The 13,893-nt window shown below is 41.7% G+C and overlaps 1 protein-coding gene across 4 annotated transcripts in view; it reads left to right on the forward strand.

Moving 5' to 3' along the window:
* Nucleotides 1–220: 220 nt before the first annotated feature.
* The window catches only part of LOC106580561 (protein patched homolog 1), a 154,343-nt gene continuing 140,670 nt past the window's right edge, over nt 221–13,893 (forward strand). Inside the window, exons 1-2 of one of the 4 annotated variants that reach the window (XR_006760919.2) lie at nt 221–916; nt 2,090–2,282. Coding sequence is in view for 2 of the 4 variants with exons in the window: in XM_082966409.1 (XP_082822535.1) it covers nt 758–916; nt 2,090–2,282 (352 nt within the window). In the remaining 2 variants the exon portion in view is untranslated. The remainder of the gene's footprint in view (nt 917–2,089; nt 2,283–13,893) is intronic. The other 3 variants (XR_006760917.2, XM_082966409.1, XM_014161750.3) reach the window with 3 other exon arrangements.

Genomic DNA, 13,893 nt, shown 5'->3' on the forward strand with positions numbered 1-13,893 from the left:
ACATTCCTCGAGACCCCTCCATCGAAACGACGAAGTGTGTTTTCTTCAAGAAATGCTGCTTCAAGAAATGCAGTTCCTTGTGAAAAACCACAAACTCCAGTCTTGGTTGCGCGCAAACGCACAAGAGGGCTGGCTTTCTGAAATGCTCCCCTGAAGTTTGAGACGCACACACGAGGGTTGTCGACTTGGGTGGTCGCTCTACTTTAGTGAGCTGTTGCTAAGCAGCTAATAATAGTCGTGTTTGCTGAGTAATTTTTGCCCTTCTGGAACCAATCAGATCCGAGAAAATCCGGCCATCTGACAGCCCTAAAGGCGGGATTTCGATTATTTTCGCTTTTACCCCTCCTCCTCTGTTTCCAAATGGAGAAAGGTCTTTTTTCTCCTCTGTTGAATCTCAGAGTTCGCGGTGTCTCGCGGCCCAAGAGAAGACCACATAGAACACACAGAATGCTACGACCATCGAACGTTCCAAGCCTCCGTTTTGTAGATGGGGATGGCTTTTTCCACTTTGCCGTTTAAAATAAATACCTTTTTTTGAAGAGAAACGCTGAATGTGCAAAGCGGTGGAGACCTCTGGATCACGAAATGTTGGGATGGAAGGCGCAGACTTTGACTCGCCGTGTCCAACAGCAGTATGAAGTACTTTACGGGTGTGAGATCACCGAGAGTGAAACTGTGTTGCCTTGGGACATTACCACACGCTTTCGAGGAACTATTATAACGTGGAAAAGCAGAACCAGCGCGAAGTCTCCGCAACATGGCCTCGGCTGCTAATGCCTCCTCTGAGCAGGAAAACAGGGACCCCGATCGGCCGAGGATAACGCGGAGGAACTATCGCTCAACAGCGCCTGATTTGGAGTATTTGCAGCGGCCAAGTTACTGCGATGCAGCTTTCGCCTTGCAGCAAATATCCGAGGTGCTTATTATTTGACATGTTTGAGTGAAATGATATGGCTATGGTTCTACTATAATGAAACTGGCCAACATTGTCAATTCGCTAGGTAACGGGATAGAAGACGGGCAGGGGAGAGGGGTTGGGGTGTTGCGCGATGCCGTGTAATCTATGTTGTGATTTGCTATTCAATTATAATTCACTTTTCTCGCGTTTAGACTATTTCTGATCCATGTTTGGAATATAGGCTACACATATTATATAGGCTACATTAGGCTACAATGTTTAAATAACGGTCGCGCAACTAGGCTACACAGTGAGGGCTATTCACTACTTTTGCACAATTAAAATGTACATAACAGTTTAGACCTATGTGTTTTCGCACTGATCGAACACGATTTTAACTGTCCATGCGTCTGCACCATGTTATCTTTACTGGGGGGTCGTTCTCTGTTCTCTTCTCTAATGCAAAAATCCATGTGGCTACCCTCTTCCGTTCACAAATATTGTCGTAGCCTAACTCCCTCGGTGATGGCTACTCCACTCCCCAACGCAGATCACACACGCAGCTCTACGGGAATGGAATTGTGTGGTGTGTGATTTTGCTGTAGAGTAAAAACTCACGTGAACCTTTTGGGGGATTAATAGCATCATTCGATACAATGTATTGCAAAACGGCTTGCGCTGTGCTACAATTTGTCACTGACTGTCCGCAAGCCATGCTGCGCTTTCCACTCTTGCCGGTGTATGTGTGGTAAAAACAACAAAGTAACGGACTGTAGTCCTGTCGTCCAAAACCGGTGCTTACGTCGTTGGCTCGTGAACTATCTCTTTCCTTCCTCCACGTAGGAGGTCCAACCACTGCCTTTTTTGGCCAGAATAACAGGACTACTCCGAGGTTCTTATTCAGAACAGTAAACATTGATGTACCATATTGAACACACTGCAGGTGTACAGGATAGCCCACGTTAACATATTCCCATCAGGCCCCCAATCAAGTATGGATCTAGAACAACTGGCATGCTAATTGTACTTACCATACCAATGTAACAACACATTTATTAACATGTAGTTTATTATATGATAACCATGATGTCCTCTCCACATAACACTACATTCAATTGATCAACAATTATAAATATTTGATGCTCCCAGCACTTGTTTAGGGAGTAATATGCGGGATTTCTCTTGTCGCAGGGGAATGCGACTGGAAGAAAAGCACCGCTGTGGCTGAGAGCGAAGTTTCAGAGACTCTTGTTTAAATTGGGCTGTTACATACAAAAGAACTGTGGAAAGTTTTTGGTTGTGGGCCTCTTGGTATTCGGAGCTTTCGCTGTTGGTTTACGGGCAGCTAATCTGGAAACCGACATGGAGAAACTCTGGGTAGAAGGTAAGAAAATGTTTTATCATTTTGGTCATTTTTCATGTTGAGTCGTTTGTTTTTCCTGTTGAGAATAAGCTCATGTCTGGGAAGGATTGGGTGGGGTGGAGAGGGATGAGGGGTCTTCCAAACAAGCGGAGGTTGTTTATTGTATAGCAGTTTGGCAAGGGGCCAAGTCTAAATTTGAAAATATTTGTATTTCGTTTCATGTTATGGTTTTTGTTGCTTTGGATACATTGTTGTTGAGTGTAGATGCGCAAAGAAAGTGCACAGAGTATTTCAACATTTTTCAACATTTCAACATTTAAAAGGAAAATTGTTATAAAATTCATGAGATGTTTTGGAGAGAGGAAATTTTGTCAAAGCCGCCATTTTGTGAGTGTGTGTGTGTGTGTGTGTGTGTGTCTGCCTGCCCCCAGCAGTTGAATGTGATCCGCGCACAGCTCGGAGACTGTGTGTGGTCCCGTTTTGGACAGCTCTCAACTTTCCAAGAAAGATTTGTCTCTGGCTGAAAGCGGAGTGCGGACAGAAACGCATGTGTACAAAAGTAGACCATCTGAAACTCAAGGTTATGCTATTCGTTTACGAAATCCGTTATGTAGAATAAGTGTATTTTTGTTTGAAAGGGGACTTTGAGTATGGGTGGTGATTTTGGGGAAAGGGGGAGGGGCAGCGTTTTTTTTCTTCCTTTGATCTGCATTCCAGTAGTTTAGGACGGTGGTAGCCTACATTTGAGTCACGTATGGGTCATCAATTCACTCACTTTTGAAATGTGAGCAGTTTGAAAGAGATCATAATTAGGATTTATGATTGAAACGTTATTGCCATTAGGCCATGGTTGTTTACATAATATATTTCTGAAGTATCTTTAGGCTCAGCCTATGCTCATTAGGCTACTATAGCGACATGTGAACAATCATCCCAGCAGATATTTTTTTACAGATTTCTCCCTCCTATAGGCTGATGCAAGCCAGTTTGGCTACTGAGGGTCACTCAAGCTCTCAAAGTTACCCTTTTCTGGTGCCATTCGGACATAAGCTATAGACTAAACCTTAAGTTGTGTGTCAAGACTAAAGTATATTATAGCCTACTAGATACAGTTATTTTAAATAGTAATAATTTATTACTGTGTAATAATATGCAATATTATTTCAAAGCATGTGGATTTTATTAACAACATATTGTCTAATTAATCCCTTTAATGTCAATGTCCAAATCTTTTTCCTTTGCTAACTATCCAATGGCTACTCTTATAGTTGACTGTAGGGTTGGGAGGAATCCAGAAACCTTCCTTCTCTCATCCCGGGATTTACGGTATTACCGATTTAGTACACAAGGGGGCTGCAAAACAAATCTAAAAAGCCCTTTGGGAATGCTAACAAAATTTGCACAAGTAACAGCGAATTTCTGTGGAGGCTGCTAGCTAAATATGCTAACGATCATAAACGAATCGCAAAGACAGGAAATCCAGCTCATAAAGTTATACAGTACCAGTCAAAAGCTTGGACATACCTACTCATTCAAGGGTTTTTACCTTTATTTTGACTATTTTCTACATTGTACAATAATAGCAAAGACATCAAAACTATGAAATAACACATATGGTATCATGTTGTAACCAAAAAAGCGTTAAACAAATCAAAATATATTTTATATTTGAGATTCTTCAAAGTAGCCACCCTTTGCCTTGATGACAGCTTTGCACACTCATGGCATTCTCTCAACCAGCTTCATGAGGTAGTCACCTGGAATGCATTTGAATTAACAGGTGTGCCTTGTTAAAGTTAATTTGTGGAATTTATTTTCTCCTTAATGCATTTGAGCCAATCAGTTGTGTTGTGACAAGGTAGGGGTGGTATACAAAAGACCAAGTCCATATTATGGCAAGAACAGTTAAAATAAGAAAAGATAATCATTACTTTAATACTTGATGGTCAGTCAATAAGTACAATTTAAAGAACTTTGAAAGTTTCTTCAAGTGCAGTCGCAAAAACCATCAAGCGCTATGATGAAACTGGCTCTCATGAGGAAAGGAAGACCCAGAGTTACCTCTGTTGCAGAGGATAAGTTCATTAGAGTTACCAGCTTCAGAAATTGCAGCCCATATAAATGCTTCACAGAGTTCAAGTAACAGACACATCTCAACATCAACTGTTCAGAGGATACTGCGTCAATCAGGCCTCCATGGTCGAATTGCTGAAAGAAACCACTACTAAAAGACACCAACCACTACTAAAGGACACTGTGTTTCTTGGGCCAAGAAACATGAGCAATAGACATTAGACCGGTGGAAATCTGTCCTTTGGTCTGAGTCCAAATTGGAGATTTTTGGTTCCAACCGCCATGTCTTTGTGAGACGCAGAGTATGTGAACGGATGATCTCTGCATGTGGTTCCCACCGTGAAGCATGGAGGAGGAGGTGTGATGGTGTGGGGGTGCTTTGCTGGTGACAATGTCGGTTATTTAGAATTCAAGGCACACTTAACCTCTTGGGGCTAGGTGGGACGCTAGCGTGCCACCCGTGGTGCACTCCATCAACAGCAGGTGCATTTCAAGAGCGGCAAATTTGAATCCAAATAAATGTCAAAATTCAAATTTTTCAAAAATACAACTATTTTACACCATTTGAAAGATAAACATCTCCTTAATCTAACCACATTTTACGATTTCAAAAAGGTTTTACGGCAAAAGCATAAATTTAGAGTATGTTAGGACAGTACATTTACAAGAGTTGTGTGTAATGTTTTGTCAAGTCAAAGACAGGGTCACCAAAACCATAAAACCAGCTAAAATGATGCACTAACCTTTTACAATCTCCATCAGATGACACTCCTAGGACATTATGTTAGACAATGCATGCATTTTTAGTTCTATCAAGTTCATATTTATATCCAAAAACAGCGTTTTACTATGGCATTGATGTTGAGGAAATCGTTTCCCTCCAATAACCGGCAGTCAAGTCAGCGTCACAAATTAAATAATTAAAATTAGAACACATTGGTAAAATATTATATTGTCATTTAAAGAATTATAGATTTACATCTCTTGAACGCAATCAACTTGCCAGATTTAAAAATAACCTTACTGGGAAATCACACTTTGCAATAATCTGAGCACTGCGCCCAGAAAAATACGCGTTGCGATACAGACTAGACGTCATGTTGGGGAGATCTAAAATCGAAAATACTATGTAAATAATCCATTACCTTTGATTCTCTTCATCAGATGTCACTTCCAGGTATCACAGGTCCATAACGAATGTAGTTTTGTTCAAAAAAGCTCATCATTTATGTCCAAAAATCTCCGTCTCGTTAGCACATGATGTAAGCCAGCCGGACTTCTCGTCATGAACGAGGGGAAAAAATATATTAATTAATATTCAAGGTGGACGAATGCATACTCTTTTATAACGTATTGGAACGAGGGTACCCAACATGAACTCGCTCGCCAGGTGTCTAATGGGACATCATCGTTCCATGGCTCTTGTTCGGTCAGATCTCCCTCCAGAAGACTCAAAACACTTTGTAAAGGCTGGTGACATCTAGTGGAAGCAATAGGAATATTCCTAAGCCCCTGTGTCAATGGGATAGGTTTAAAGTCAATACAACACATCAGGTATCCACTTCCTGTCAGAAAATGTCTCAGGGTTTTGCCTGCCAAATGAGTTCTGTTATACTCACAGACACCATTCAAACAGTTTTAGAAACTTTAGAGTGTTTTCTATCCATATATAATAAGTATATGCATATTCTAGTTACTGGGTAGGATTAGTAACCAGATTAAATCGGGTACATTTTTTTTATCCAGACGTGCAAATGCTGCCCCCTAGACCCAACAGGTTAACCAGGATGGCTACCACAACACTCTGCAGTGATACGCCATCCCATCTGGTTTGCGCTTAGTGGGACTATGATTTGTTTTTCAACAGGACAATGACCCAACACACCACCAGGCTGTGTAAGGGCTATTTGACCAAGAAGGAGAGTGATGGTGTGCTGCATCAGATGACCTGGCCTCCACAATCACCCGACCTCAACCCAGTTGAGATGGTTTGGGATGTGTTAGACCGCAGAGTGAAGGAACAGCAGCCAACAAGTGCTCAGCATATGTGGGAACTCCTTCAAGACTGTTGGAAAAACATTCCAGGTGAAGCTGGTTCAGAGAATGCCAAGAGTGAAAAGCTTTCATCAAGGCAAAGGTTGGCTACTTTGAAGAATCTCAAATATAAAATATATTTTGATTTTTTTATCACTTTTTTGATTACTACATGATTGTGTTATTTCATAGTTTTGATGTCTTCACTGTTATTCAACAATGTAGAAAATAGTCCAAATAAAGAAAAACCCTTGAATGAATAGGTGTGTCCAAACCTTTGAGTGGTACTGTATATTTTTTGAAAATCATCAAATAAATTGTTTCAATGGTATTGACGGAATTGAAAAACCATCCTGTGGCTATTTCCAATTTAGTTACAGTAAGGGAGTGTTAATAAAGCACAGCTACATAAAGTGGTTTCTTCTTTCCTGGACCTATCCTAATGTTGCACAGCTCTATGGTACTTCACACACAAGCCTGTCAGCTGAGTCTTGCTGGCAGATGGTCAACTACACATCTACACGTCCACTACAGCACAGGCTTTTCAACCGTTACTATTTCCCTACATTCTGTTATTGTTTTGTTGTGTCAAGGTGTTAGAACCCAGGGTCATCTACTGTAAATAGTTTAGCCAAGTGTATTGTGATGACTGATGGCTGAGGTTTGCATGTGCACACACTAGTGCATGAGAACACACACACACACACACACACACACACACACACACACACACACACACACTTTTCCCAGGTCAGGAACTGAGGGTTTCCAGATGCTAGTTGGGAGATATGTGTTTTGTTTAGATTAGACTGCACAGCTGAGGGATAGATTAGTACTGCCTGGACAGTGGAGGGCTGCTCTAGGCTCGGCTCAGCACAGGGGGAACTGTTGCCCAACGTCAATGTGAAGAGGGGAGAAAAGGTAGGGAGGAAATGGTATGAGAGGAAAAGAGCAGAGGAGGAGACAGGAGAGGAGAAGAGATGGAAAGAGAAAGGAAGGTATGAAAAGAGGGGAGGAGGAGAGAGGGCGTCTGTTTATGTTTCATTTGGACCCGTTCCTCTTCATGCGACCTCTCCATGACCCCTCCTGGGAGCTCTGGCCATTAGGACACACACACACCATAGCATATCTCTCATTGGAATTGAGTGGAGTTGCATGGGTGATCTCATGCTGTATTTCATCACCTGCTATGTTTATGGTTCATCCTGCTAGGTCAGTAGTTTATTACTGCAGCTCTTCTTATTCAAAGAGAATCACATTCATCAGCCTTGGTTAGGGTTTACTTTCTTCACAAAATAATTTCCCCAGTATCCATTAACACTTAAACTACACCCTCACTTAGACACAGGACATTGTGTTTCAGTCATATTGAGGGATGGACAGTTGAATCAAAATGTTAAAAATAGAAATAGTAGAATGATGTGGCTGTGTCATCCAACAGGCATAAGCAACAAATATTTGGTGCTCTTTTTTTCCATCTTTGGTGCTGTAACGGCCGTCTGATGGAGTAGACCAAGGCGCAGCGTTGTTAGTGCTCATCATGAATTTATTTGATCTGACCACTGAAAACAAAGAAACAGAAACCGACAGCCAAACAGTTCTGTCAGGTAAGAATTACTAAACAGAAATAATCCACCCACAAAACCCAAAGGAAAACAGGCTACCTAAGTAGGGCTCCCAATCAGCGACAACGATGTACAGCTGTCCCTGATTGAGAGCCATACCAGGACAAAACAAAGAAATACAAAACATAGAAAAAAGGACATAGAATGCCCACCCTAGTCACACCCTGGCCTAACCAAAATAGAGAATAAAACCCCCTCTATGGCCAGGGCGTGACAGTTGCTCTTTGTGGCAAACAGGTTGATCTCTTGACTTGGCAGAAAATGCATAGATAAATGTGTTTATAGATCAAATGAATATTGAGGGAGCTGACCTTATACGTAATAGAGGTAATTCAAGCTGTGTTTACATTGATGAGACCAGGGACATGAAGTGACCTGCCTGAACAGGAAGTAGTGTTGTGGTGTGTTCTCTTTTTCTCTACTCCTCTTTTTCCAATATGGCTGCGAGAACACTTTTATCTCACTGCCATTCAGAAAGATCAGCAGCGTTTTAATATCACCAAACCCATAGTGATTTTCTTAATCTGATATGACAAATTTCCCTCTAGCAGAGATGTGTCTGAGTAGAGAAGAAAAGGAAGAAAACACCCTGGCCTTCTTCATGGTTTGAAAGTGGAGACACCCTGGTCATTCTGGATTAACACAAACACAGGCCAAATTGTTAAGAAAATACCAGCCCCGGCTGAGTCTAATTAAAACAGTATGGCGTAAACATGGGTCTTCCTGTAGGGTGCCCCTGACTAGCTCTCTGAGAAGAGAAGAGAGGAAAGGGCTGGGGTATACGGAGCTAGGCTTTGACATTGGAAGAGGAATTGGACTAAAGCTATAGGAGCTATGGTATGGACCTGGGGGTTAGGGACAGGAGAAAGGCTTTGGTATTGGGCTATGGTTAGGGGCAATGTGGTGTCAACATTGGCCTTCTTGTAAAGCGGCCCCTCCCTCGATGGAGCTGCGTTCTGAGAATGGCTGGAGTTTAGGGGCTGGAGTTTAGGGGCTGGAGTTTGGGGCTATGGTTAGGGGCTGTGGTGTAGGGTCAGTGCTGTTCTTTTTGGTTGAATTGGGAAAGGAATTGTGTGTTGGGGCTGAGGACGTTGGTGTGTTATGGGACTGAAACTGGAGCTGGGGATAGGGCTGTGCCCAGAGTGTAGACTGATGGAGTTAGGGCTGCAACTAGACCTACACTCTTAGAAAAAAGGGCTCCAAAAGGGTTCTTCGACTGTCCCCATAGGATAACGTTTTTTGGTTCCAGGTTAAACCCTTTTTGGTTCAGCGTAGAACCTTTTTGGGTTCCATGTAGAACCCTCTGTGGAAAGGGTTCTACATGGAACCCAAAATGATTCTACCTGGAACCAAAAGGGTTCTACCTGGAACCAGTAAGCCAAATAACCGTTTTAGGTTCCAGATAGCAGCTTTTTTTCTAAGAGTGTAGGGGAAGGGGGTTGGGATGAAGCTGGGGCTAGGTAGTGTAGAGCAGGGCTTCCCAAACCCCTTCCAGCTTTGGGGAACGTCCTGCATGCCTGCCATGTCTATTTCAATGGGCACAAGCACTGTTCATGACACAAGCGGTTCACACCCCTCTTGTTGGCGGAGAGAATTTAGCAGGGTTTCCTGCAATTTTACACATTTCGTCATGGGGTGCAAAGAAAATGTTGCAGTTTTAAACATAGTTTTCTTGCAAATCTATACATTTTGTCATGTCTAATGTGTATTCATGTGATATTTGAGTAACAAAAAAATGACAATATATATGGGCAAAAAATGTTTTTTAAATAAAGTTTGCTGACATAGGCTCTCTTATGTATGCAATGACGAACATGACTGTAACGTCTGCCTCCAACTCACACTCTCAAACACATAGATCCCCTGAACGCAGATCACTCTCCAGATCCCAATCACCTGCATTCTGATCACCTGTTCACACACCTGTATGTCATTTACACACACTATTTAGTTCAGTTCATTGCACCCCCTCATTGTGAGGTATTGTTTGTTTTTGTCCACATTCTAGTCGGAGTGCTATTTATTTCCATATTAGACCTCCTGTGTATTGTAGTTTTTGGCCATCCTCACTAACAATGCCTTTTTGCCTATTCCCTGCCTGTACTTTTGCCTATCAGATTTCCTGTCATCAACCTCTTGCGTGATCTCCCGGACTATGTTATTAGCCTTTTCCCTGCCTGTACTGTTACCTTTTTGGAGTCCCTGTGTATGATCTTCTGCCTGTCCCTGGACCCAGCTACCAGCCTCCTCCTGTGGTCCTTTACTAATAAACACCCGCTGTGCCCTGCGCTTGAAACCAGCTCTCTGTCTCCCCTGCTGTTCATTACAATGACAAGAGGAACTGATGATGCACTACCCAATTTCTAAATTGCACCTTGTGCATTCTACTATTACAACTTTCAAGAGTAAGTTTAAAGCCGAACTGAGTTCCTTAAAATACACTACCTTTCAAAAGTTTGGAGTCACTTAGAAATGTCCTTGTTTTTGAAAGAAAAGCACAATTATTGTCCATTAAAATAACATTAATGTGATCAGAAATACAGTGTAGACATTGTTAATGTTGTAAATGACTATTGAAGCTGGAAACGTCTGATTTTGAATGGAATATCTACATAGATGTACAGAGGCCAATTATCAGCAACCATCACTCCTGTGTTCCAATGGCACGTTGTGTTAGCTAATCCAAGTTTATCATTTTAAAAGGCTAATTGATCATTAGAAAACCCTTTTGAAATTATTTTAGCACAGTTAAACTGTTCTGATTAAAGAAGCAATAAAACTGTCCTTCTTTAGACTAGTTGAGTATCTGGAGCATCAGCATTTGTGGGGTCGATTACAGGCTCAAAATGGCCAGAAACAAAGAACTTTCTTGTGAAACTCATCAGTCTATTCTTGTTCTGAGAAATTAAGGGTAGTCCATGTGAGAAATTGCCAAGAAACTGAAGATCTCGTACAATGCTGTGTACTACTCCCTTCACAGAACAGTGCAAACTGGCTCTAACCAGAATAGAAAGAGGAGTGGGAGGCCCTGTTGCACAACTGAGCACTCAGTTTTTCACAATCCCTGACATTTAATCCTAGTCAAAATTCCCCGTCTTCTGTCAGTTAAGATCACCACTATATTTTAAGAATATGAAATGTCAGAATAATAGCAGAGATAATTATTTATTTCAGCTTTTATTTCTTTAATCAAATTCCCAGGGGTCTGAAGTTTACATACTCTCAATTAAGATTTGGTAGCATTGCCTTTAAATTGTTTAACTTGGGTCAAACGTTTCGGGTAGCCTTCCACAAGCTTCCCACAATAAGTTGGGTGAATTTTGGCCCATTCCTCCTGACAGAGCTGATGTAACTGAGTCAAGTTTGTAAGCCTCCTTGCTCACACACACTTTTTCAGTTCTGCCCACACATTTTCTATAGGATTGAGGTCAGGGCTTTGTGATGGCCATTCCAATACCTTGACTTTGTTGTCCTTAAGCCATTTTGCCCCAACTTTAACTTCCTGACTGAAGCTTTAACTTCCTGACTGATGTCTTGAGATGTTGCTTCAATATATCCACATCATTTTCCTACCTCATGATGCCATCTATTTTGTGAAGTGCACCAGTCCCTCCTGCAGCAAAGCACCCCCACAACATGATGCTGCCTCCCCCGTGCTTCACGGTTGGGATGGTGTTCTTCGGCTTGCAAGCCTCCCCCTTTTTCCTCCAAACATAACGATGGTCATTATGGCCAGTTCTATTTTTGTTTCATCAGACCAGAGGACATTTCTCCGAAAAGTATGATCTTTGTCCCCATGTGCAGTTGAAAACCGTAGTCTGGCTTTTTTTTATTGCGGTTTTGGAGCAGTGGCTTCTTCCTTGCTGAGCGGCCTTTCAGGTTATGTCGATATAGGACTCGTTTTACTGTGGATATAGATAGTTTTGTACCGGTTTCCTCCAGCATCTTCACAAGGTCCTTTTCTGTTGTTCTGGGATTCATTTGCACTTTTTGCACCAAAGTACGTTCAACTCTAGGAGACAGAATGCGTCTCCTTCCTGAGTGGTATGACGGCTGCGTGGTCCTGTGGTGTTTGTATTTGTGTACTATTGTTTGTACAGATGAACGTCGTATCTTCAGGTGTTTGGAAATTGCTCCTAAGGATGAATCAGATTTGATGAGGTCTACAATTTATTTTCTGAGATCTTTGCTGATTTCTTTAGATTTTTCCATGATGTCAAGCAAAGAGGCACTGAGTTTGAAGGTAGGCCTTGAAATACATCCACAGGTACACTTCCAATTGACTCAAATGATGTATATTAGCCTATCAGAAGCTTCTAAAGCCATGACATAATTTTCTGGAATTGTCCAAGCTGTTTAAAGGCACAGTCAACTTAGTGTATGTACACTTCTGACCCACTGGAATTGTGATACAGTGAATTGTAAGTGAAATAATCTGTCTGTAAACAATTGTTGGAAAATGACTTGTCATGCACAAAGTAGATGTCCTAACCGACTTGCCAAAACTATAGTTTGTTAACAAGAAATTTGTGGAGTGGTTGAAAAACGAGTTTTAATGACTCCAACCTAAGTGTATGTGAACTTCGACTTCAACTGTGTATAGACACACACACTAACAAAAATATAAACTCAACATGTGAAGTGTTGGTCCCATGTTTCATGAGCTGAAATAGAAAATCCCAGACATTTTACATCCAACAAAAAGCTTATTTCTCTCAAATGTTGTGCACAAATTTGCTTACATCTCTGTTAGTGAGCATTTATCATTTGCCAAGATAATCTATCCACCTGACAGGTGTGACATATCAAGAAGCTGATTAAACAGCATGATCATGGAGAGAGAGATAGAGTCTCTGCTGAGAGTTTGAGAATGTAATAGGAGTGTTGTGCATGTCTGTGTGTATTTGTCACTGTGTCCGTGCATGTGTGTGTCTGTGCACGTGTGTGTGTGTGTGTCCATACAGTGAATGTGTCTCATTTGACTCCCATCCCTCCAGCAGAGGGCAGTCAGATTTAATCAGAGTTATATTTCTCATCTATCAATGTTTATCAGCATAGTCTCTCCCATCTATTGCTGGGGAGTCTTATGGATCAGCTTGGCTTTTCACAGCAGGTTGTCCTATTTGGTGTGTGTGTGTGTGTGTGTGTGTGTGTGTGTGTGTGTGTGTGTGTGTGTTCTTTGGAAAAGTTACCATGCCTTGGCTGTGCAGCAACATGACTGGACGTACAGAGAAATGTTTGTGTGCTGTTGATGCACCGTTGCTCTTATGACGACGAATTCGTCAACAAATAATGTTATGTAGACAAGCAGTGGTGTTTCCTCCCATAGCAGTGTGATGCAGTTCAGTTGGTTAGCTTGTTGTTGTGCTGCTTGTTTAGGCAGGGTACTGTAATGCAGGGTGACTATCAAATCAAATCACATTTTATTTGTCACATGCGCCGAATACATCAGGTGTAGACCTTACCGTGAAATGCTTACTTACAAGCCCTTAACCATTAATGTAATTTTAAGAAAATAAGAATTAAGAAAATGTTTACTAAATAAACGAAAGTAAAAAAAGTAACACAATAACAAAAACAAGGCTTAATTCAGGGGTACTGGTGCTGAGTCAGTGTGCGAGGGTACAGATTATTTCAGGTACTTGTGGTAATATGTATGTGTAGGTAGGGGTAAAGTGACTGTGGAAAGGGCCTTGTCAAACGTTCATGTGGACAGGGGAGGAGGAGGGAGAGAGAGAGAGGAGGAGGGAGGGAGAGAAAGAGAGAGAGGCAATAGGAAGCGGTTGAGAGAGTGAAAACAGAGAAGAGAGAGAAGAGAGGAGGAGGGAGATAGAGAGGAGGGGGAAGAAGGAGAAGATAGAAGAAGGGAAATAGAAAGAGAAGAGAGACTCATGGCTTCT

This window comes from Salmo salar, chromosome 20, assembly GCF_965601325.2.
Source record: "Salmo salar chromosome 20, fSalSal1, whole genome shotgun sequence".
In the NCBI taxonomy this organism is placed as follows: Eukaryota; Metazoa; Chordata; class Actinopteri; order Salmoniformes; family Salmonidae; genus Salmo; species Salmo salar.